At 40.3% G+C, this 25,775-nt stretch overlaps 1 protein-coding gene across 6 annotated transcripts; it reads right to left on the bottom strand.

Moving 5' to 3' along the window:
- Positions 1-550: 550 nt before the first annotated feature.
- Positions 551-24,875, bottom strand: LOC148641319 (uncharacterized). Of its 6 annotated transcripts, none has more exons than XM_088617919.1 (26): positions 24,032-24,875; positions 16,895-17,066; positions 15,263-15,339; positions 14,830-15,114; positions 14,609-14,731; positions 14,361-14,529; positions 13,940-14,241; positions 13,640-13,847; positions 12,847-12,978; positions 12,594-12,733; positions 12,294-12,500; positions 11,884-12,101; positions 11,143-11,788; positions 9,497-10,631; positions 8,672-8,730; positions 8,219-8,498; positions 6,550-6,666; positions 6,302-6,450; positions 5,514-5,713; positions 5,171-5,310; positions 4,433-4,639; positions 4,290-4,343; positions 3,984-4,201; positions 3,245-3,892; positions 2,368-2,945; positions 551-1,847 (listed from the first exon to the last, which is right to left on the bottom strand). In XM_088617919.1, exons 3-13 carry the CDS (start codon positions 15,286-15,288, stop codon positions 11,163-11,165), a joined length of 2,436 nt encoding a protein of 811 aa, XP_088474045.1. In that variant the 5' UTR covers positions 15,289-15,339; positions 16,895-17,066; positions 24,032-24,875; the 3' UTR covers positions 551-1,847; positions 2,368-2,945; positions 3,245-3,892; positions 3,984-4,201; positions 4,290-4,343; positions 4,433-4,639; positions 5,171-5,310; positions 5,514-5,713; positions 6,302-6,450; positions 6,550-6,666; positions 8,219-8,498; positions 8,672-8,730; positions 9,497-10,631; positions 11,143-11,162. The 6 variants fall into 6 exon arrangements, with proteins under 6 accessions (XP_088474045.1, XP_088474041.1, XP_088474042.1 ...); XM_088617915.1 differs by having other exon boundaries at positions 3,249-3,892; XM_088617916.1 differs by having other exon boundaries at positions 2,647-2,945; positions 3,249-3,892.
- Between the last annotated feature and the right edge of the window lie 900 nt (positions 24,876-25,775).

The raw sequence follows: 25,775 nt of genomic DNA, 5'->3' as shown, positions 1-25,775 counted from the left end.
ATCAAATGAAAGTGTGTTTAATATTGAGGAATAATGGCCAAACAGATGGGATATTTTCATTAAGTTCTCCGAAACGATGCATACTACAAGCTCAAAATCCAATACATGTGAAAGCAGAGACCCATAGCTCATTTAATACCCATTAACCCCGGTTTTAAACGCAGCATCATGTCTGCCATCATAAGAATATACGTCCAATATTTTAGAATATTGACCAAACCGATGGCATATTTTCATTAATATCTCCGAAACGGTGCATACTACAAGCTTAAAACACAATGCATGTGAAAGCAGAGACCCAGAGCTTTCATTTAATGTCCATTAACAATGGTTTTAAACGCAGCATCAGTTATGATTGGGATTCTAAGTTTAAAAACCACTTATTCTTAATTCAAGAAGTTGGAATCCAACCGCACAGGGCCGCGTAACTAGTTAGCATGCCGGAGTCTTGTTCGTTATCAGAATTAACCAGACAATTCGCTCCACCAACTAAGAACGGCCACGCACCACCACCCACAGAATCGAGAAAGAGCTATCAATCTGTCAATCCTTTCCGTGTCCGGGCCGGGTGAGGTTTCCCGTGTTGGGTCAAATTAAGCCGCAGGCTCCACTCCTGGTGGTGCCCTTCCGTCAATTCCTTTAAGTTTCAGCTTTGCAACCATACTCCCCCCGGAACCCAAAGACTTTGGTTTCCCGGATGCTGCCCAGCGGGTCATGGGAACAACGCCGCCGGATCGCGAGTCGGCATCGTTTATGGTCGGAACTACAACGGTATCTGATCGTCTTCGAACCTCCGACTTTCGTTCTTGATTAATGAAAACATTCTTGGCAAATGCTTTCACTTTCGTCTGTCTTGCGCCAGCCCAAGAATTTCACCTCTAGCGGCGCAATACGAATGCCCCCGGCCATCCCTCTTAATCGTGGCACCAGTTCCGGAAACCCACAAAATAGAACCGGAGTCCTATTCCATTATTCCTAGCTAAAACACTTATCCATACTCGGTTGAATTTCACATACTTTTCACTTTGAAAGTCAGCTGTGAAATCATTAAGAAATTAATGATACAACTGATTTTTCTCTTCACTAAACTTACCAAATTCTCAGAGTAGAGTTATCTGTGAATTCCTTTGACCTGCTGTGGTCTGCACAATCGGTAAGAATCACAGAACAATGAGGGGCCAATTTTAATACATTGCAATCTTACAGTTTGTTTCATACATTTTTTAGTTATGAGATCAAAAATAAAAAAAATATTTTAATCCCAAAACAAGAAGCAGTCATTGTTCATGATGGTCACAATTAGAAGTTGTATTGAAATTATATAGAAAATCTAAAAGTTTGAAAAAGCTAATTGCGCAATAATTTTTATTATTTTTTTATAAATTATGGCAATAAAATATGACAGCATTCACAACTAGTATGGTTAAACTCAATTGATTTTTATATAACATATTTCATAACAAGGTTGACCTGAGACACTTAACATAGCTGGGTGATGATACATGATGTTACAATATAGAAAGAGTAAAAGCCAGAAGATAACTGAGGAGAGGAACCAAAAACTCCTTAGTAAGGAGAGAAAAAAAACCTCTAGGGGTCCAAGATCAACTGACTGCCCAACCCCTCTGGGTATGCTAACATTATACAATTAGAAAAATAGTTTGGAGGCAAAAGACAAAACTCTCGCACAGTCCTATTTTCAGTTTTTCTGCATTATTGATTTCTTCTTCAAAGGTGTTAGGCAGGTGAAAATTTGTGATTTGTCCTGAGCAGCACTGTCATCCTGGTCATCACACCTCTTCATGTACATCCTTGCATCTTTTCTGGTAGTGAATGGCAGGTGACAGCTACAAAAAATAACATATGCATAATCATTATGATTGTGTTGAAAACAAAATTAAAAAATAAAAGCCTAAGCAACTCTGTGCATTAACATTTCTAATATTCACAATTGTGAATCATTAAAAAACAAATGCAGTAGAATTAGGCTGTGAAACTGATCAAATGCCATAAGCCCTATTCAAATTCGTGACTGATTTTCCAGGATGGAGACAATTTTATTTTGTTTAAGAAACTGATCTCTGTCGTAAATAGAAATCCCAGCTCAGTGATAGAAACTAGCCATGTTAGCAGATTATTACTTTACAGTTTAAAAAGTAATTAATTAATGTGGTCACAAATAATATCTTGGCTTTCAGACCATAATATGCTTTTAACAGTTTACTGAAAAAATGTTCCCAGCAGTTTAGCTCCAAAATGAAAATGAAATGGTTTCATTTTGTGTTGTCAAGGGTGTCCACTGTATAGAAATTCAATTTTAAAACATTGTTGAAATGACAAACCACTGGAAATACAGGTTTATCTAACCTCTAACTCATTAACAATGTTCATTGCTGTTGTCCTTAAACTTTTCAGAAATTTTAATTAAGAAAATAAAGCAATTGTTCCGTAGACTAATCTTTTGTGTTCTGTTCGCTGTGAATCAGAAAGGTGCTGTTCTTGAAGTCCAGTCAGTCTCTGTTATCTTTCTTCCCAAGAGGAATGCCATCTAATTCCATCAAACTTCTTTTTCTTCTGCTTGTCTAAGGATGAACTGAAATGAAGCAATTAGTATTTCAGTGGCAGAACATAATCTGTCATATATACCTCTCCAGTGCTTTCGATGCACAAATGGTGTCCTGATGAAAAATTCTTCTGTTTGGTAATGTTGGGCAGTTTCAAAAGAAGCTTATCGATATGATTATCAAAAATCTATTCTGTAGATAATGAAAGAAAATAACTAAAAAATCAGAGTAAGAATTATTATCCAGACTTATCTTTCTGTTCTCTTTCAATAAGAACGGTGTTATTAATGAAGTCCAGTCGGTCTCATTCCATCTCTCTTCCCAAGAGGCTGCCCATCTAATGCTGCTGAAAACTCCATTGTCCATTCTGGGAATGCTGTGCTGTTCAGATAGTGTCAACAAATTTCAAAAATAGTTCACATCTTTAAATCTTTTTGTTTTGTTTACAGCATGTGGCATTTTTTTGCAGTAACAATTGAGTGGGGTATTTAATTTGGCTCTATGCTCTTCTGAAAATCATTTGTTGGGCATCTCATACCCCCCCCCCCCCCAATATACTTGCTATACTTGCTGATGAGAATGAGAAATGCCATATTCTAGATAATAAAATAAACAGAATTCTAACCATAATTTCAAGCTACAAGAAAATACATATCTGCAAAACTTGTGCTTTCATATACCTACTAAGTATTGTTTTAAATGCTTAGTGATCCAACAACTCCAGAGCCTGTTCTTCTCCTTGAAATGATTTCCTTGAAACACTGAAATCAAAGAGGAGCTCTTCTCTTTCAGCAATATCCCTATTTGCCAAAAACAGAATTGTCAGGATGGGCTGTTCGTTGATTATGAATGTCTCTAATACAGGTCTGATGTTGTCCCTTTTCTTAGAGAAATGTATCTGCATTCCGATCGTCTCCTTATCTTGATGACAGGTGCAGTGTTCACCACAAGCGTCAATGCACATTTTTTGTACAGGTCCATCAAAAAAGATAAATATTTCATTTCTCCTTCTGGCATCTGTTCCATTAGGGCTTCTGCAGCTGTCTTTGTGATGACCTCACCATGAAAATCACACACAACCTCTCCCTTCTGGAAACGTCTGGAAGTCAAGACCTTCTTCCCTTTCACAGGATCGACAACGATGTGCAGGCCTTTCCACCTTTGACGCTTTACCAACTTTTTAATTTCATTATCATTTGGTGGCAGTTCCAAGTTTGTCTTCCACTTCTCAAGAACGTCAGATGCTGTTGATGCATTGGCTGACCATCCCATCTTTTGAATATAGCAGGTTACCTGTCTTTCTGTTGGTAACTGTCTAGCGTAATGGTCTGGAAAGAAAATGACAATATACATTCTCAGAATATATTCTAAACTTACATTAAGTGTTTGTTGGTGAAAATAATTGATTTGTACATTTACCAGCAATATTCTGCTGTCTCATCTTCCTCTGCTCTGTTCTCCACCTGTCATAACAGTGACGGTCATGACTTCCAGTCAGGCTAACACGCTTCTTCTTTTTGGGAAGCTGTCCATCTAATGTCACCGGAAACACCTGTATCAGTTGTTGGAAGGCTGTAGAATAATCCAACTTCGTAGAAGTAAATCCTGCAGCTGCCATAGTGGATCTTGACCTTGATCTGTTGTAAGTATTTAAATAAAATATCACAGGTCTTTGTAACACAATGTAAAAAATGAATGAAAAGGGAATATTAGATTCCAACTTACTCCACAAGTGGTGTGCGTTGTTCAGAGTCTGATGTTTTCTCCCGTGAGCTTGACCTGAAGTTAAAAAAATAAGTAATTGTGTAATTGTAGTTTTGTGAGATACTGATTTTGTTTACTCATTTTGAGATCACAGTGACACTTACTGCGATCCTTCTTCTGCAAAGCCTTCAATCACTTCGATTGCTGAGCAGATGTTGGCATGTGTCAGCATTCTATAAGGTTTCTCTGCCGTAGAATTGGAATGTGCTAAATTATCTGCAACAATGCTCTTCTGTGCATCTGTTACATTTATTGCGGCCGTCTCAAATGCCCTCCTGGCAACCTGGCTAGTAATGAATGGCAAGCAGTACCTACAAAATAAACAAGCAAGCATATGTGATCATTTCCAACTCACCAAAAAAAAAAAAAAAGATGCTGATGGACAAAAGAAATACAACATTTTCCGGAATAATAATACTATACCTTAGTTGCTATAGTTATAGCTTATGTACTTTCACAAAAAGTTGTCAATTTGTCTGACCAGCAATAAAGCTAGTACAGTGAGGCATTGCAACTTGGCAATCATGCAAAAGCTCATTAGGTGCACTACAATGAGGTCCAGGTGAAACATTGTCAGAACCAGGTCACCTTTTAAAAAGACTTAATTCAAAGCTTAGGTCACTGCAAGGAAAAGGCCACACCTAGTCAGTTGTCTGTGCATTCCATAATGCCTTGAATGTCACCAGAAAAAAGGAAGGGAGCCATTGGCATGCTGCAGGCTGGGGGCAGAGTGTGGAGGTGTTGCATTTATTTTTCCATCAGTTTATATTAATTATATATATTTAATATATAATATAATATTATTATAATATATAATATTATAATAATATTATTCTGCTTACTTCTTATACAGTCTTCTCAAGTCATTGGTAGGATTGTAAATAGGATCTCCAGCAGATGAAATGAAAAACTTCTCTTCCTCCTGTCCACAGCTGCTGTCCTTGGCAGTAGAGTGCAGTTGTGTGAAGTACACATGAAACATCTGATGGAAAACAAAATGCAATTATGGTACATTCCAAATATTCTTAGATATTGCAAATGATGGTAGCTATACAGGGAGAGGTCTTTTTTTCTATATTAACATGTATTTTAATTGGCTTCTATGAAAATTGCCTGTGGTTTAAGTGTGTGTGTCTTGTGATGGACTGGTGTCACATTATGTGTGTTCCTCTGCTTTGCACCCACCGCTTGACAGGAAGGTTCCAGTTCTACCACAACCCTTAAGGGATATTTCAGTGTAGCCATCAACTTAGATGTTCCTCTTCTTCATTCAATGCAAAGGACGCCAATTGCTGTGATGCAGTTTTGTGCTCTTTCACACCAATTATGACCATTTTTTGTCCACTTGGTGAAACAACAGTCTTTCTTTGCATCCATTCCTCAACCTGTAATAGCAAGAAAATAAAATAAATATGCCAACCTGTAAGACGATCGCAAACCCCTACTCTTAAAGGCGCTCCAGCCCTTCCTCATTTGCCTCATTCACCGCATCTGTTCCTTGTTCCTACCCTGTTTCAGTTCACCTCTAAAAGCCAGGCGCTCACTTCACTGGAGGCTCTGCACCTGATCTCCGCATCGTGCGAGCCCGGGTCCTGGTTGTGCCTGGCTCTGTTGTGTTTTTAGCTTCCTGCTCCTGTTCCTGTTCCCCCCGCCGGTCCCGACCCGGCACCTGTTTTTAATCCCTGGTTTTTGGATAGATTACATGGACATGGACCTTTGCTTTTTTTGTTGGATTCTCCCTTGGACTTATTCTTTGGATTGTTTGCCTCGGCCACACTTCCCCGGATCACCAGCACTGCATGGACACGCCCCCCTGTTTTCATCCCCCATTTCCTGCATGACTTTTTCCCCAGTGTTTCCTCACAATGATGTTTATGGCTGACATCATTTCACATGGGTGAAAGCTAAGGAATAAAAACATGTACAATGGAGATACCACTGCTTAATTTTAAATGCCTTTAAAAAATAAATACCTCCTGAGAACAATTTGCCACTCCCAAATCCTTGGTAAGGTACTGTTTGAATCCAGCCAGGAGGAGCATCCAGGGAGTGCTTTCTATAGAGTCCAGCTTGGGCCACTCTCTTCAGGAGAGCCTGCTGATACTTTTTAACTACTGGGGGTCTGTAAGAATATAAAACACCGGTTTAAACATTTAATACCTATAAGACAAATTAGAATTTTAGTAAAAAATAGATACATCGGAAAAATAAAAAGTCTTACTGCTGATAGAGTTCTTTGGAGCTCACATCTTCCCCTTCCTTATCTGCTTCTGCTTCAATTTCTGGAGCAGCCTCTGGCATCTCTTCCTCCTGGACAGTGGCCTCTTGCTCAGGGCCGCTGGAATACAGGTAGATTAATAATAATAATAATAATAATAATAATAATAATAATAATAATAATAATAATAATAATAATAATAATAATAATCTTTATTTTATATAGCGCCTTTAAAGGTGGCTTCTCAAAGCGCTTTACAGGATGACAATAACAATAAATAAGAAGACTACAACAATAAATAAGAAAAATTCACAAGACAGGACACAATTATAATTACAACAATACAACAATAACAATAGAGGAGACTGTGGAAGATGGTATTAAGAAGAGCAGAGGGGTGAAGAATGGAACCAGTTAAGTAAAGGCTTTTCTGAAAAGGAGGGTTTTGAGTCTGGATTTGAAGGAGTTTAGAGAAGGTGACTCTCTAATATCCTTGGGCAAGGAGTTCCAGAGCTTGGGGGCATAGCAGGAGAAGGCCCTGTCACCCATACAATGTAGACGGGCTTGGGGGACAGTAAGGAGGGCAGAATTTGAAGAGCGGAGGTTGCGAGGTGGGGAGTAGGGCGATAAAAGTTCAGACAGGTATTGAGGTGCCAAGCCATGTAAAGCCTTGTAGGTGAGCATGAGGATTTTAAAGTCTACGCGGAATTTGACCGGAAGCCAGTGCAAGGACTCCAGGATAGGAGTAATGTGAACACTTGCACTAGATCTGGTCAGGATTCTGGCTGCTGAATTTTGGACATACTGCAGCTTGTTCAGAGTAGATTTAGATACCCCAGGGAGCAGAGCATTGCAGTAGTCAATTCGAGAGATCAACAAATATGTTGATCAGTTTTTCAGCCACAGTTAATGATAGCATAGGGCGTAGTCTTGCGATATTTCTAAGGTGAAAAAAAGATGTTTTGACAGTATGCTGTACATGTGGGTCGAATGTTAAGCCAGAATCGAATATAACCCCAAGGTTTTTCAATTTTGATTGGAGCTCAAGTACAGAGCCATCTACAGACAGGGTTACAGGACTGGCTTTACGAAGTTGATGGGGGGTACCAATAAGCATGACTTCAGTCTTGTCACAGTTAAGATGAAGGAAGTTTTGAGTCATCCAAATTTTTATGTCAGAGATGCAATTAGATAGAATAGAGACAGCCACATCAGTGTCGGGTTTGGTATGGATGTATATTTGAGTATCGTCAGCGTAAAAATGAAAGCTGAGGCCATGTGATCTTAAAAGCTGACCAAGTGGGAACATGTAAATGCTGAAGAGCAAGGGGCCCAGTATTGAGCCCTGAGGGACACCAGACTTGAGAAGACCAATTTCAGACCTGTACCCATTGAGAGAGACAAAGTGACAGTGATCAGTGAGGTAAGACTTAAACCATTTGAGGGCAGTGTCAGAGACTCCAAACACAGTCTCGAGACGAGAAAGCAAGATGTTATGGTCAACAGTGTCAAAGGCAGCACTGAGATCAAGAAGGATGAGTATGGAAAGAGAACCAGAATCAGAAGCTATTAGGAGATCGCAAGATTCTTTTCAACATGCTTTAACATAATATGTTGTAACAATGATTTCAAAAAGAAACTACAGAAGCCTTACAAATTAAAAATATCTCACCGTGCCAATGTGTCTTCAGGCTTCCCACGTACAAAAAGGCCCAAGGACTCCAGCAGTCTTACAACCACTGTCCCGTTTGCCTCACCAGACACGATCTCTGTTTTGTTGTAATCCACGATGGCCCTGTTCTTCAGGTGATTTATCTTTCCTCGCCTGTTGAGAGGCCATCCTGATCTCCTCTGCCGTGGCGTGCTTCGTACACGCCCTCTTCAAGTGAGCAGGAAGCTGATCAAAAGTATTCAGGCACATCTTACACACCAGGGGAATCCTTGCGGGTTTCCTTTGAAAATAAATAATATAATTTGTGTATAGAAACAAGCTAAGACTGATTTCTTAAATTATCCTTAATTTTCTCTCTCATAGTTTGAGCATAATGATTTTATTGTATTTATATCAGAATTGCTCATTGCTACAAATGAAATAATGGCTTAATATAAAAAAGTGAACTCTTACTTGGTCTCAGTCACAAACTTTCCAATAGGAGCCATTGTGGAGTTCAAAAACTGCTGGTCCTAGAAGTGGGGAAGGAATTTTATAAGATAAATTGAATTACAACAGAAGGACTGGCTGAGGGAACACTGGAATATATACAAATTCCAACTAGTGAGGAGTCCATATAGACAATGCTACCTTTCATATTCAGTATTAGATGGAGAGATTAAATTGGCCCTGAAAATTCACTGCAATGAGAAACTGCTCCTGCCACTGTATATGAACAAACATACATGCTCATCTATATTCATTTGCAGTTACATTATTGCAATGAATCTGTATCCAAAAAAGGATGTGCTCCATCTCGTCAGTAGATTGGATTCCAAAACTGATTTGGGTCAATATACATTACCTTAGAAGATAAGGTACAGTCTACTGTAGGGAAACATTAACTTAGAAAGCATTGGCCTTCCCCGGGGGGCAGGTAGGTGCAAAAGATAAACCTTTATGCTATCTTTATCTTAAGATAAGTGGCAAAGCAGTATTTTTCCAAGTTTCACCAAGCTCATCATGTTGCCATAGTAGACAAAGTTCTATAAAATGTTAAATAAACAGCATCTTGGTCTTTCAATACTGTACAAGGCGAATTAAACTGTCCCTGGTAATGCAAAGTAATGAGAAGCATCCCAGAAACTTTATCTCTAGAAACATTAGCTGTTTTCTACTATCATGTAATTTAGTGTGATGTTGTCAGAATTCAAGGACATTATCACACACAGAAATTGGTTCAGTTGAATCTAAAAAACACAGCTAAACATGGGTTTAAATGTAAAATAGAAGTCTTACCTCTTGTCAGAATCCTCCTGAATGATAGCTACATACACGATGTCCCTCTTGGATCCATGGCAGTGATGCAGCATTAATCTCCCAGCCCATATCATATCATATCAACTTGTGGGCTCTGTTCTGGGTGAAATCAAACTGTGTCTTTTATGAAGCACAATCAGTCTCAGTCCATCTCTTCCCAAGAGGCTGCTGAAACATTACAATGCACTTCTGTTGTGTCTGCATGTTCTCCTGGACCTCAATCAGCTGCTTTGTGGCTTCTCATGTGTCCTACTGGCAACATGCCAGGAGATGAGTGGCAGGCGGACTCTACAAAACAGCAGAAGCACATTAATATGATTTTGTTGAAGGCACAATGAAAGAACAACTTCAAGAACTCCATTTGTTGCACTTTTCTATTGCTTTGAAATTCTCAGAAACCTGTCATATTTTAAAAGCTGCAGTGGACTGAGTCTGCTTATCTGCTCCAATGCAGTAAATCATTATGGAATGTGATAGACTTTGCTGGGGAGTGACACCTGTTAGAGTAAAAAATCTCCTTTGTGTAAGAGACAGGTCTCTATTAAACAGAAATCACAGCTCAGTCATAGATAGGAACCGCTATAGCTAATAATTGAAACCGGCCAGGACCGATAGTCGACAATAATTGAAACCGCTATAGCTAATAATTGCCTCTCAATTCCAAAATCAACTGGATTTGGTGCTCTGAATAATTTTTTTTTTCAATTAAAATAATTACAACAGTTTATGGCTAAAATGAAAATAAAATGCAGTCATTGTAGATTCGGTCTACGGCATCTATTGAACTGCAATTAAAGTTTTAAAACATTCTTGTAAAGATAAATCACTTTTCATTAAATGTCTAACTTCTTAATGAGGTTTTAAAATATCTCTGTAGTCCAAAAATAATTGCTGTAGTCCTTAGCCTTTTCAGAAACCTTCACTAAAAGGTTTAAGGAATTGTTATCTAGACTCATCTTGTAGGCTCTGTTCTTGGTGTCATTCATGAAGTTTAGTGAGTCTCAGCCGATGTCTCTTCCCAAGCGGCTGCCCATCTAATGCTGCTGGAAACTCCAGTGTCCGTTCTGGGAATGCTGGGCCATCACCCGTCTTCTGACAATCATATCTCCTTTGTCTGTGAACAATACATTCATAAATCAATAATTAGTGTAACACATCGTCTCAAAAAGATTTGAGAGTTTGTTTAATTTCAACTGACCCAAAAGCAGATGTCTTACACTGAAAAAGATTATTTGCATTGCTCCACTGATCATGAACTAATTGGAAAACTTTTAAGTGGAGTGATCGCTCTTTTGAAACATTCAGATAAAGTTGACAGTTTTTCAAAAGTGGTGACAATTAGACCTCTTCATTCCAAAACTTTCAATAAGAACAAGAGCTGGGCAGATGTCTCATAGTGTTTTGTCTTGGGAATATTTGTGTGGGATGGCTAATCAGCCTCTATGCTCTTCTGAGCTTCATCTATCTAATTTTTACTGTCTCTTATCCCCTCCTGTTGCCCTAGCTGTTGGAGAATGAGACATGTCATCTTCAAAACAATGACACACACAATACTGAGATAGATTTCAAGTCACAAGAAGACACTATCTTTAATAGCTGAAAGAAAATATGTTCAACATACTTACAAAGTATTTTCTGGAACTGGTTAGTTATCCAACCACTCTAGAGCCTGTACTTCACCCTGAAATGATTTCCTCGAAACTCTGTAATCAAAGAGGAGCTCCTCTCCCTCAGCAATGTCCCTCTTCGCTATAAACAGAATTCTCATGATGGGCTGTCCGTTGATTATGAATGACTCTCTGACAGCCCTGATGTTGTCTTTTTTCTTAGAGGAATTTATCCACCTTCCGATCGTCTCCTTACCCGGGTGGCAGGCGCAATGTTCTTCACAAGCATCAATGCACATTTTTTGTGCAGGTCCGTCAAAAAAGAAAAGACGTCTCATTTTTCCCTCTGCCATATGTGCCATTAGGACTTCTGCAGTTGTCTTTGTGATGACCTCGCCATGGTAATCACATACCACCTCTGCTTTCTGGAAACGCCTGGAAGTCACAACCTTCTTCCCCTTCACTGGATCGTCAGTGATAGTCAGGCCTCTCCAGGTTTGACGCTTTACCAGCTTTTTAATTTGCCTTACATTTGGTTGTGCACCTGTGTTGGGCTTCCACTTCTCAAGCACTTCAGATGCTTTTGGTGTATTTGCAGTCCAGCTCATCTTTTGAAAATAGCGAGTCACCTGGCCTTCCGTTGGTAACCGGAAAGCGTAATGGTCTGGAATGAAAACCAGAACAGAAACCCTCAGAAATGATTCCAAATTCACTTTCTTTGTCTGTTTCTCTGTGAAAATAATTGATATGTAAACTTACCAATAATGTTCTGCAGTCTCATCTTCCTCTGATCTGATCTCCACCTGTCGTAACAGTGTCGGTCATGACTTCCAGTCAGTCTCAGGCGCTCTTTCTTTCTGGGAAGCTGCCCGTCTAACAACACTGGAAACTCCCGTGTCAGCTCCTGGAAGGCTGTTGCATCATCCATCTTTGGATTTCCAGATCCTGCAGCTGCCACAGTGCATTTTGGTGTTGATCTGATGTAAAAACGAATATTAGATCACAATAATCTCTGTAACACATTGGCTGAAAAGAACTGAAAGCAGTGTTATACAGCAGATGCGCATACTGCAGCACTGAGTGGCGATTGCTCTTTCAAAAGCATTAAGTAATTGCTGTTTATGACACAAGAATATTTTGTCATCTGTTCAGAACATGGTGATACTTACTGAGCTCCCTCCTCTGCAACACCTTCAATGACTTCAATGGCTGAGCAGATGTTGTCATGTGTCAGTATCCTATAGTGTTTCTCTGCAGTACCATCTGAGTGGGCCAGATAATCCGCCACAATGCTGTTCTGTGCATCTGTGAGCCTCTTTGTGGCCGTCTCAAATGCCCTCCTGGCAGCCTGGCTGGTGATGAATGAGAGGTGGTATCTACAAAATAAACACATACACAAAGTGTATGATTGTTTCCAAGCCACAGACAGTTTGATTAATACATTAAAACAACTTTGTGATTTGGTTTACTTCTCATGCAGTCTTCGCAGGTCATTGGAAGGACTATAAATTGGCTCCCCCACAGAAGAAATGAAAAAATGTTCAGTCTCTGTTCCACAGATGCTGTCAGTGGCAGTACAGCGTAGTTTAGTGAAGTAAAGGTGAAACATCTGAAATAACAGACAAAATGCAGTTATTGTACTTTGTATTGTATTGTTGAATGCCGAAGACAGATGTTGACAATGAACTGGAGAGAGTATATCAACGTAACTTTCACACTTACATGTTCCTCTTCTTCATTCAGTGCAAAGCATGTCAGCTGCTGTGAGGAGGTTGTGTGCTTTTTCACTGCTATTATCACCAGTTTTTGCCCTCTTTGTGACACAAAATTCTTTCTCTGCATCCATTCCTGGACCTGAAATCACAAGCAATTCAATAAATAATAACTGATTCATAACTGCCAATGATCATTTTACAGTATCAACAGCAGCACCCAGCAATGAAGTGTATGGAGAGTGTTGAGTGTTTCAATCAGTCAGTCTGACCCACTTGGCTGGGTGCTAAGCTTCTGTAGGACGAGGCAGCTGGGATCCCAATGAGGACTCACAAGTAGGGGATGGTATGGAAGAGAGGTGCCAAGAGGTGGAAGCGAGATAAATGTGAAAGAGAGAAGGGGCTTACATATAACATGAGGAGGTGTCATCAAGAATGATTATGATTTAGTGCCGCTGAGGCTGTTTGAACTTGATGTTTGCCATTCACTAACTCTTGTTACATATGAAGTTACTGAAGAGAAGCTGGGGTGGAAATCAAATTCCACTCTCATACTTCCACTGTCCAATCTCTCTGACTGAACACAGAGCTTAGAGCATCTTCTCCCCCACCCTTCCCTCCAGTCCAGGATCACTGGCACAGCAGGTCTCCCTGTAAAGGCCCTAAGTTACAGGAACGCCACCTAAATGACAGCGATGAGCCCTGACCAGCACTGTTATTCTGTCTCTTTATGAATGTCAGATCATTGTTTCATTGTTAGAATTTGGCCAAACAACTGAAATATGCATGACTGTCATGCTTACTGTCATATTCTTTACCACCCGTGGGTGCTGTAGGTGCTTCAGCTGGAGAATGGCCTGCAGGTAATACAGCACAAGAAGCTGCTCAGGCATGGTGATGTCTTCAGAGGTGTGCGTCTTCTTCAGTATCCGCTCCACATCTCTCTTTGCAGCCCTCAGCACCTTCCAGCAGTCACTGGCGCTCGGCCCAGGAGTCTGCAGCTGTCTGTATCTGTGGCAAAAGGAGTAGTACCATCAATGTCAATTCCCATCATGTACTGGAACTGGAAACCAACTGGAATCAGAGTTCCAAATGGAACATACCTCTTTCTGATTACTTCCTTTGAGACATCCTTGCTTTTTTTCTGCTGAATGTCCTTTAGGATGCTCTGGAAGATGATGATGATGTTAGCCAGGCTGGGATCCTCCTGTCTTAGGTTGGTGGCATTCAGGATGTAGCACAGGAACCGGTTGATATTTTTGATGTAATTAGCAATGGTTTGGTGAGACAGTCCAGTCATCCTCAGTTGGTAAAAAAAATTGCGTGTTTTGGGAATGTCCTTCACAAACATCAAGGATGCTTTAGACGGATCCATAAAAAACAGAAATCTGGAAACGTTGTGTATCTAAAAAAAATGTTTTTAGGGTTTATTTTTAGGACTGGCACAATCTCAGATGGGTAAATTCTGTGCGAATGATTTAAAATATGTACTTTGTGAGCCTCTGCCCAGTTTTAAATACCTACCTCCTGAGAGCAGTTTACCACACCCAGGTCCTGGATAAGGTACTGTTTAAACCCAGCCAGGAGAGGAACATCCAGATTGTGTTTTCTGTATAGTCCAGCCCGGGCCACTCTCTTCCGGAGAGCCTGCTGATAACTCTTCACTACTGGGGTCCTGTAGGGATATAGGACACTAATCACAGAATGATTTCATACATAAGAGAGCCGGTGGAATTATTAATCAAAATGGAAACATGAGAGGAAAGTCTTACTGCTGCTCCAGTTCTTCAGACCTCCCATGTTCCCCTTCATCTTCCTCGTCCTCCTCAGTCTCTGGAGGAGCCTGCGGCAGCTCTTTCTGCTGGACTGCATGTGCTTCCTCAGGGCATCTGGAACTGTAAAAGTACCATTTCATAAAATACTAACCGAGATAACCGGTTTCAAAAAAGCCTTTGAAAATACAATGAAGAAATGGCAAAATTGAATCTCTCACCTTGCTGGTTTGTCTTCAGGTTTCCCACGTACAAAACAGCCCATGGACTCCACCAGTCTCACAGCTAGGTTCCTATTTGCCTTGTCAAACAATAGCTCTATGCTCTCGTAATCCACAACATGCCCATTCCTCAGGTGATTCATCAAATCCTTCCTGGCCTGGCGAGAGGTCATCCTGATCTCCTCTGGTGTGGCTTGCTTCATACACACCCTCTTCAAGTGAGCAGGAAGCTGGTCAAATGTCCTCAGGCATATCTTGCATACCAGGGGAATCCTGTTGGGTTTCCTAAGACAACATAGAAAAATGTTTGTCTATAGAAACAAGAGAAAGCCTACATTTTCCTAATTAAGCTTTCTCCCTAATTGTATTTTATCAGCTAGGTACATGATTCTGAAATAAAACATGACTTTGTACAACAACAATGAACTCTTACTTGGTGGATGTTCCAACTGAAGCCATGTGAGATCTGTCCCCAGACGTCTTCAGATGTAAAAGACTGAGGGAATTTTCCTTTTCAAAAGATACATGAAGAATTAAGTCTACATTATTAATATCAGGGGAAGTCAAAATGAATTAGCTAAAACAATTCCCTTAGGTTCCCATCTAATTGCCAGCAACCATACCACCCTGCAACTCACAACTGGCAACCCACTGAAGCTAAGCAGGTGTGAGCCTTGTCAGTACCTGGATGGGAGACCTCCTGAGAAAAAGGAAAGTAATTAAAGTAAGGCTGCTGGAAGAGGTGTTAGTGGTGCCAGCAGGGAACGCTCACCCTGCAGTCTATGTGGGTCTTAATGCCCCAGAGTAGTGACAGAGAAACTGTACTGTAGAAAGGTGCTGTCTTTCGGATGGGTCGTAAAACTGACCTGTTGGGTCCTGACCCCCTGTGGTGTTACCCCAGCATCGTGGCTAAATTTCCCATTGGCCTTTACCAATCATGGCCTCATAATAATCCCTATTTATGAATTGGCTTTATCACACTGTTCTTCTCCCCACTGAGAGCTGGTGTGGTAAGTATTCTGGCACACGATGGCTGCCATCACATCAGAAAGAAATGAGTTTTACATTTGTTCTGTAAGTACTTTTTCAGAGATGTTCTGAACAATAACACATTAAAAGATAACTGTATAATATTCATATTTAAATGAAATCTTAGTGCTATTTTACATATTCCAATAAACAGAGAATGTTTGAAAGTCTCTAAACAATGGGAGATGAGTTAGGAAGTCTTAAAGTTTTAATCGTAGTCTTTAAAAGCAATAAATATCATGTCAAAACTAAAAATCAGTAAGATCATTGGGGCACATTAAGCTCTGCTTCCACTTTCCTTATTCAATATTCTGACACTGTTATATCTTCCATAAGCTTCTGTGAAGATGTATGCATACCCACAAAACAGTTAAGATATATGGCAATAAGAATCCATGGTTCTCAAAAGAATTACAAGACCTGTGCCATAAAGAGAACAGGTCTTTTATCATGGTTGACTGAACTGAATATATCTCTGACAAATCAAATCCGGTGAACACAGGATCCAGGTGGTCTGCACAGTGACATATTGTCTAGAGCCCTTCAATCAAGATTCTCAAAGAGCACATCAAACTGAAGTTTACCTGGCAGGCTGGGGCCTTTGACCAGATTTTTTGTTTCATAATTGGTCATTTTTTTCTTTTTCTTCACAGTTTCAGAGTGTCCACTCTAAATCCTGGTCCTGAATCTTCAAAAAAATCGTGCCCTAATGGCTACAAGCCAGACCAACTGCTCTGAGCTAGAAGGCTATGAATGGCTTTGAGCATCTGGCGCTTAAGCACCTCCAGCTGTGCCCATCTCCCCTGTTGGATCCTTAACAGTCTGCCTCTCGGGCAATCAAGTCTGCTGAGGATGCTGTTAACCTGGCTCTCCACTTGACACTCCAGCACTTGGAAGAACCATATTTCTGCTCGTTGCTGTGTTTGGATTTTAGATTGGCCTTCATCACCATTAACCCACATAAACTAATTATTAAGTTGGTAGTAGTGTTGTTGGCCTGTATAAGCATATATGATGTTTAAATACAATTTCTTACCTTTTGTCGGCAATATTGATTGCAGAAGCTGAACTCAGATGTTAATGATAGAAAATCCAGATCTTCAGGTTTTTTCTACCGCTTAAATAGAGGAGAAATTGAAAATGCATCCAACAGTAGAAATGCTGAAGAGCTCATCCAGTGAGTTGTGTCTCAGATGGAATTGGTGTCTCTAGTGAGTAGAGAGATGTGGCTTATCAAAAGAAATCAGTTCGGCTGCTCCACCCCCGCAGTCTCCTCCCCTCCTCCAAGCCCAGCCTTTTATTCAATCTAACGAACCAGATCATGTCACGGAAAATAACGGCTTTCATATTAGCACACATCACTAGAAAAGGATTATATTTCTATATTTCTCTTACATACAATTTATTTACAAGTGTTGTTATTGCGTGGTCCCTTCATTGCCCTTCATTGTGTGGTTCCCATATGTTTGTACAGTAAATACAGCGGGAGGAGTTTTACTCACTACACTCAAAACTTACAGTACAGAGACGTTCTGAACGACAAAACATAACGATTCTTAATCCCACAAGAAAGAAAAGAACAATCTTAATGTTAAGACATAATAAATTGTGTTCTTTCCAGTAGTAATTTGTACTACCAACCAGCCCATCATTGGGAACAGTCCAATTACCCATTAATGTAATGATTCCTCGTTCTACTTCTTTTTGAGAAGAAGAGATTTTAAAAAAATCAGGAAGAAGTAAGAGTGCAAAGGAATATTTTAATGATCTCTAGTTAAATTGGAGAATGAACTGCCTCTCTGTCCCCCAGTCTGAGAACAGCAGGTGTCTGTCTCAGGTTACACCCAGACCCTCACAGACACAGGAGATGGAGGCTATAACATCCTGACTCTGAATGTCTCTCTGTGGACTTCTCTGAATGTCTGAATGTCTCTAACTATCTACTTAGCATGTCAATCAGCCCCATCAGTCTGTGCAGGAAGGGAAACTACTGAAGCTAACCTCCAACCTGAAATTAGATTCCATGAGACACAATTATCTGTCTTTAGCGCCACGGTGAAAACAAAACTAAAACAATAATGAGAGTACGTTAATAAAGGAACAAGTAATAGGTTTATCCATGCTGAAAAGAGAAAGAAAAAATTCATCTGTGAAGCCTTCTTCAGGTGTGAGCAGGGGTGAATATTTTAATAAACCTGTGTGAGCAAGATCTGTGATCTACATGAGACTTGGAAGAAGGTACATAGTGACATATTACATATATTGAGAATCTCAGTCATTATATACATCATGCTAACACACACTCTTCTGAAAAAATAAGAATATCATATTAAATACATCATGCTAACAGTGACAGACCTTGCTTCAGTGTGCCTCAGTGCTTTCACTCCACCTACACTCTTCTGAAGAAATTAGACGGAATGGAGGAACATGCGGTAAGATGTTGGTGCCACAATAATATTTTCTTGGTTAGCTGAATACCCAGCTATATAAATAGACTAAACACAAAGAAAAGTCTTTTCTGATCACTATTACATAATGTGAAATGTACAGTACACAAAATTAATTTCATAGACTCACTTCAACAATTTATAAATAACATGAACAAAAATCACATTTCTGACAGAGCGCCACTATGAAGCTGAAATGCAGCACTCATGGTGTGTTCAACTAGCACTCACATTTTAAATGAGCAATTAACATCTTACACATTAATCTCTAACCCAGACATTAAATGATTATTTTCCTGATATGCAAACTAAAATATCTTCATTTAATTCTGAATGTTTAATTTGTTGCCTTGCTACAGAGTAAAATATTTTTGATGCGAAAGTGTCTGGTTCTTATGCCGCTTCAGATTTGTTGACATTTTTCAACTTATAATGTTAGCCACATTCTGCTTCCTTATCTTCAGTAATATTGAAATAATAAAAGAGTTTTTCTTGGTTTGCTCGTCGTATATAAAGTATCTCAGACTCCAAATCTTTTTCTTCCAGCTGAAAGCAAGGAGAACCACAAACATTTATTTCATCTCCTCGCCTTTTCTTTTTTCTAATCAAGGTGCTCCGATTTGAATCTTTAATCTAATTAGCACAGTGTATACATCTCATTGTCTGTCTACGTAGCAATCAATTAACACACAATGGGGATTCATGACGGGGGGTGTGGGGAAGACCGAATGGAAAGAACTGCAGCTCAACAAAGGAGAAGAGGAGAGAGAGCAGCATACCCTGATACTGGAGATTCTCACACAGCAGTAGCCCTGAGGGGTGCCTCAGGGCTACTGCTGTGTGAGAATCTCACAGCTCTGGGATTATTCCCAACGCAGCCGGCTTGCTACTGGCCAGACAGAAAGTAAATGCGTAAACGGCCAACTTCATGTGATGAAAATAATTTCCGTTTGAGTTTAGTCAAACAGGTCATTTTGACTCATCCTAATTCACTCAAATAAAAATGCAAAGCAATTTAGTCTTCATCACGGTCACTGTGGATTTTATTCGCTAGCATTTCGTCATTGTTAACTAAAATAAGAAAAAGCTAATTAATGACTTAGCAAAGCACATCTATGATGAAGAAAAATATATATAATAATTATAATCCAGATGATTGGGGCATTGGTGCATGGCTACAGTCTGTGCTAGGAACCTGGAGACGGTCTCTGGTTCAATACATATTTGTGTGTCTGGTATTTTTTGTTATGATCATACTGTTAATATCCTGCTTGAAAAACATGTGGACTAAAGCTGCTGCTTCTGTGCTAATTGTACGCCCTGAAGGGATCATGAAGGTCAAAAAATGATTTCATGGGAAAGGTTCTCTTATCTAGTGGCAGAACCTGATGGGTAGAACAGTATAGTTTTAAGGGGGGTTACCCTTGGGAGTGATTCCCATAGATGCACATTATTATTATGGTTTGTTTGTTCATAATAAGATGTTTTGCAGGAACGGACCAAAGACAAATTTTACAACTTCAGCTAGAATTGTTCTGCAAAACGACACAGCTGAGGCAGTGGAACAATGTGTAGATTTTTCTAAGAGTTATTACCCAGCTGTTGACCAATCTTGTAAAAAAAAAACCCTAAGAAAAATGCTGGGCTCCAGCCCGCAGGGATTTACCTGTGCTGTAAGAACTAATGAGTGAATAAGGAGACTGGATTCTGGTGAAAGACTTCAGGAAAAAGAAATGGTGTTCACTCAGGTGGAGGGGGCCGTACCAAGGCTGCTGACCACTGCAACTGCTGTGAAAGTCACGGAAAGGGTGCCCTGGATTCATGCTTCCCACTGTAAAAAGGTCACAAACGAACTGAGCAAAGCGCAGGAGTGATGTCTCCACATGATAGATGGGGATCACATGCTTGGGACTGATGTGCACAGCTTTTTTCCTTTTTATGTGGAAGCCTGTCACCACCCAGAAAGAGGAAGAATCTAAACGCGAAGCCTCTTTGTATACAAACTGGCTGAATGAAACTGATAATGAGGGGGATATGAGTAATTTGTGGTATAAACTTATAAATCATACTGTAAAGTTAAAGGAACTTAATGCATCTTGTTATGTATGTGCTTTAATGCCTCATTCTAGAGCCTCACCCATTTCTCTCCTGGTTAGAATCACTGTTTGGGCCAGGGGGAATGTTTTTCTTTAAGTTACTAACACCAATTATAGTAGCTGTGATACTTGTCTTCCTGTTTTTGTGTTGCTGTACGACATATATTATTCCACTGCTTTGAAAAATGGTAATGAATATGTTTGCGTATCAGTATGTTCTGATAAGAATGCAAGAATCCGAAGTATGGGAGCCTCCTGGGAGTCCATATGAAGAATCTAACTTTTAATCATTTTCAAGAATAAAAAGGAGGGAATTGAAGTGGAAATCTAATAAGTAAATTGATTCTTAAAATGTAGAGAGCTTTGCAAAAAATATATTGGTGCTTTTAGATAATATATTTCAAGGATGTAACTGCTGTGCTACAGTACGTGCAGAATTTTAGAAAACAGTGCGTCAACAAAGTACACTGTTTAGGTTACTTTAGAAGACAATGTACCAAAACAATATATGCTGTCTGGGTCATTAGAATTAGCCAAAAGTAACTGATTAGCTTTGAATAACAAGTCTAGTGCTTCTTCTCTCACTCTATGATGTAATCTGTTTTGTCTTAGGGAAAGGGGAAGTTTTAGAAGGAGCAAAGCGCTGAGCTTTTTTACAGCGCAACGTCTTATAAAAACCCTGTACTGCTTGTAACAAATTGAGTCTCTGGTTGCACTTTGCGAAGTGGCAGCAGGGCTCCCAATATTGCAATATTGAAATAAAGACCTTACTCAGGTGAGAACTCTCTCTTGTGGCTTCCTTGATAGTTATATTTCCATGACAATTTGGGGGCTCGTCCGGGATCACAAACCTGAACGCGAATGGCTGCTGAAACTCCATCCGGACACGGATAATTTTAGTAAAATTGGACGAACCTCGGAGGATAAATTGTTTATCCTTCCAGAGACGCATCTGGAGAATTGGCAGCTGTCTGACGTCAGTAAGTTATCCTTAAAAATTAATAGCTTGAGAAGCGAGCCACAGGGGTGTTCTCACGCGGGTCTGGGACTCATATAAAGAACTTATCTTAACACAGACCTGTGGTTTTTGCTCTGCGGAGTAGTTAATGTGATAAGGTTCTAAGTAAGGCACCGATCGGTAAAAATGGGAAATTAAAATTCAAAGACGAAAATGGGACCGAGCAGTCCAGCAAAAGTACATGTACGACAAATTCAGAGAAACAATTATAGCCTGGGTTAGAGTAAAAAAAATGTTTTATGTTCATGAACTGTAAAGCTAGGGTAATAGGTGTAAGGGAACTTGCACATAATTTATATATGATAATTAGGGGCCCATAACTATGAAGGATCTTTGTAAGTGAATCAGAATGGACAGAGGAAAGTTGAATTAGGAAAAAGAAGTTTCCTGAAGAAGGGGAAACTTAGAAGAGAAGGAGAAGAAAGGAAAGAAAGTGAATTGGAAAACTTATGTAATGGAAAGAGGAATCACAGAAATAATGGGAAGCTTCAAAAAAGACTAGTCTTGAAACTAAAGAACAGCAAGCTGCAGCTAAAGTCATGGCCATGCCTTTTAAAAAGAAAAAGTCTCCACCGAAATTAGAAAGCGGTCCGGAGCCAAAGCCTTTTCACTTGTTCGTGAAATGCCAATGTGCACTTTTCCAGGTCCAGAAGGAACTCCAGCATATGTACATTGACTTTGGTCTCCTAGTGAATTATTTGCATTAGTTAAGTCTTTTCCTAAATTGCCTGATGACCGTAAAGAATTTAGAAGAAAGGAAAGCCTTGTTCTTGATTGTCTTAAGCCTAATTACAGTGACATAACCTTGTTGCTAGATCATATTGTTCCTAAAGGTTTACAACGTCCTCTAAAAAGGAGGAGGCAGATTGGCGGATATGTGACCCAAATGATGAAGAAGTATCCATCTAAATTAAACCACACGAACATGGAGAGGAAAAGTTAGGCAGCCACTTCTAAAAAGAGGTAAGGACTCCACTTTTCTAAAAAGTCCCTTGTCCTCTCCATGTTGCTGTGGTGGGTTCAGGGTTTTCCTGAAGCTGAAGCGAGTACAGCAGAAAAATGAGTTAATGGTGTATGTGTTTTTAGATGCCTGTTTTGTGAAGGTGGGGTAGAAAAAGAGGGATTGCTGAAGGAATAGCGTCTCACCCTGCCCGTGCGAAAAAATCCAGGTGTTGCATCCTGGTACACGACTGCAGTACGGCTGAAGGTAGTAACTAGAACTACTGTATACTCGCAGAAGAGCCGAGGGTGGTAACTCGATTCAACTGTGTGTTTAAAGCCAGGATTTGGAACCTGGTCCATGTTCCCGAATTGTGATAGTTCGTCAGTTTGTCTCGACTGGGGGATTCCGCGGGGCGCGTGGGAGACGTGAAAATGGTTTGGTGTGAAGAAAAAAAAGTTTGATTAATCCAAAGTGAAACTTAAAAGAAATATTGACTGTCAGACGGAATTTAGGCTGAACAGGAATGTAGAAAAGTGTATGAACATTTGGATAAAAATAAACAATAGTTAGAGGAATATTTGAGAATTCAACAGAATATCATAGATGAGATGCAAAAATCCCTGATGGAAGAGCTAAAAGCAATGGCTGAACGAAACGAAGTTATATATGCAGAAAAAGAAACACCAAAAAAAGAAATCACGCCTTAAGAGAGAATCTGGGAGAAGGGTGGGGATTAGTGTGGAGATTTTTGAAAGAGCATTACCCACCGAAAACTGATTAGAGAAAAGTAACAGCATGTCAGCAGAAGGAAGTGAGGATGTTTCAGATTTTACAGAAATGTTTATAGCTTTATGGATAGTATACTCGGGGTTAGCCGATGAAAAGGAAGTGAACGAAGATACTTCCACAGTAATAAAACAAATTTACTTGAGTGTGTTAAAACCTGATGTTGCCTAGAATGTACAACTATGCTTTCCTGATATTACGGACAGCGGAGACAGATTTGATTTAATAACTCGCGAAGCATGCATGCAGAAGTGCGAGCGCTGCAAATGAGAGGTAAAAAGACTCCCAAGGAGGAGAAAAGGGAGCCGCCAGTTTGTCGAAATTATTGTGCGACTTTAATGTTATACCGAGATATAAAACCCCAAAGACAAAACTACTAATAAGCTGGTGTGCAGTTACTGTTTTTTGGAGAAATTGTAAGAAAGAGGCTTGATTTCACAATTAAAGAACACGTCAGAAGCTGAAACGAGAGCCGTGTGTGAACTAACAGTTTTAATCTAGTAAACCCCTCTGTAGCCTTCCTAAATTTATCTCAGGATTTAAATAAAAGTGAAATAATCTTACAGTGTGCAGTAACTGGGGGACACAGGAGCACAGCTGTCCTGTTTTTAGACTAAAACAGCATAAAGATGTGATATAACGTTTTCTAACGGGTAACAGGAGGCTACAGGAGAAGGGGTGCAAGGGTTGTGTTTAAAGCAAATATAAGCTGTCACAGTCTGCTTGGGAAAAGATGTACAGTTTCAACTACTGATGTGGGTGGGGGACACCCCAGACCTATTTTAGGCCCAGACTGCAGCCTTTTATAAGGAATTACTGCATGAAATAGCATTTATGTAAACTAACTCAATAGAGTTATGTGATATTGTGATTGTTTTACCTAATGAGGGAATCCATAAGGCCGGGCTACTCCAAGTATTTGTAACGCTGCTCTGTAGAGGTGAAAAGGATCCGATGCAGATGCAGGAGTCGCAGGGAGGTAAGTAAACGTACCGAGCAAATCCAGGAGCTGAGTCGTAGTCCGAAGGCGAAGGTAAGTCGAGATCCGGTAAAGGCACTGGTGGCGAACAATCCAAAACGTGAGACAGAATCGTAGTCGAAAAGAGAGCTACAGGGTCAAATCCAAAACAGGCAATGATAGCAAACAATCCAAGGGGCGAGACGAGATCCGAAGTCCGAAGGCAAAAGGTGCAGGCAGAATTCCAGGAAGGCAAAAGAGGGGTAAGAACGCTAGGCTGAGCAACAAGTAGAGAACTCAATACCGAGCAACGGGAATCAGGTACGAATGGTATAAATAACCCGGCGTGCCACACGGTAGAGCAATTGCAGGTGTGTTAACTCGTGCGGCGGCGCTTGTTAGTAGTAATCCCCTGCTGGTGCTGATTGGCTCGCTTACGTGTTGATCTCAGCTGGCTGGTGGTCGTGACAGTATTGGATCTTGAGAGGAAAAAAAGGAGTATAAAACCAACTACATGATAAAGCCAGGGTGAATGCCTTCTCAGAACGAGCTTGTCTAGTGACGTATTGGTTTAAGGGGGGTAGTGCAGTATAAAGACAAAATTGCCTTGACCCCTGCAGCAGAAACTGTTTTTGATGTTTTGAAACAAGCTTTCTTGCAGACACTGGCCCTGGACTGGATTCCCTAAGACGGATCATCTGTATGTAATCTGTATGTAAGTGAAAGAAATGGGTTATGAGCCGTTGTGCTGGTGCAGGAGCATGGAGATAGGCATCGTCTGGTGGGTTATTATTATTCAGGACCCCTTGATGCGGTGGCCAAGGGGCCGTGTTTATGTGTTGTGCAGGCTACCTGCCTGGCTGTATAAACTGTGAATAATCTGGTGTAGAACTAGCAGACCGAATGAAAAGATTTAATTGAAACTTGTAAATATGGTAAATGGAAAATTGTAGCAATTTATATAGACTGTATATATACATTTGGTGTATGCCACAATTTTGGATGGCAGTGAAGGAATAGGGATTTCCCCAACATGTCAGGGACTCCAGTCAAGAATGCTGGGTTTGTCTCTGAACTGTTAGAAGCTTTGCAGCTGCTGACTGAAGTAGCTGTGGTAAAGTGTAAATCACATAATAAAGAAATGTTTCCAGTAACTCGGGGGAACAACTTTGCAGATGTAGCGGTCAGGTGAGCAGTCCTGGTAGAACAGGGGTCTGAGACCCCTGTGAAACCTCTGTTGGTGAAAAAGGGACAGCTACAGGATATTCAGGCTGAGGCCTCTAAAGCAGAGAAAAGGACATGGTTAGAAAAGAGTGTGGTGCTGCCAGCACACTGGACGCTCTGCATGCCCTCACAGCCTAATGCCCTTTGTAGCTCGACAAATGCACTCTGTCGGACACCTGTGTGCGAGTTAAATGGTGTGCCGGTTACCCAAACCTGGGTGGGGACTGTGTTTGAAGCAGTAGCCACTTATGTGGTATCTCAATGTGATCCTTATCAAAGGAACTCAACTACAGTTCAGGTGCAGGTGCTACAGCTCAAAAGGCCTGCTCCTGAGAAACCTTTCATGCAGTAGCAAATGTTTACAATTTACAATTGTAAAGGGAAACCTTGGCTCTTATAATCTGTTTTCCCAGTGGGTTGCTGTCACTGCCTCTGTGTCTAC

Source organism: Lepisosteus platostomus, chromosome 24 (genome assembly GCF_059453375.1).
Source record: "Lepisosteus platostomus isolate fLepPlt1 chromosome 24, fLepPlt1.hap1, whole genome shotgun sequence".
In the NCBI taxonomy this organism is placed as follows: domain Eukaryota; kingdom Metazoa; phylum Chordata; class Actinopteri; order Semionotiformes; family Lepisosteidae; genus Lepisosteus; species Lepisosteus platostomus.
The sequence above is the reverse complement of the archived record's forward strand: the minus strand, read 5'-3'. Positions and strand labels throughout refer to the sequence as shown.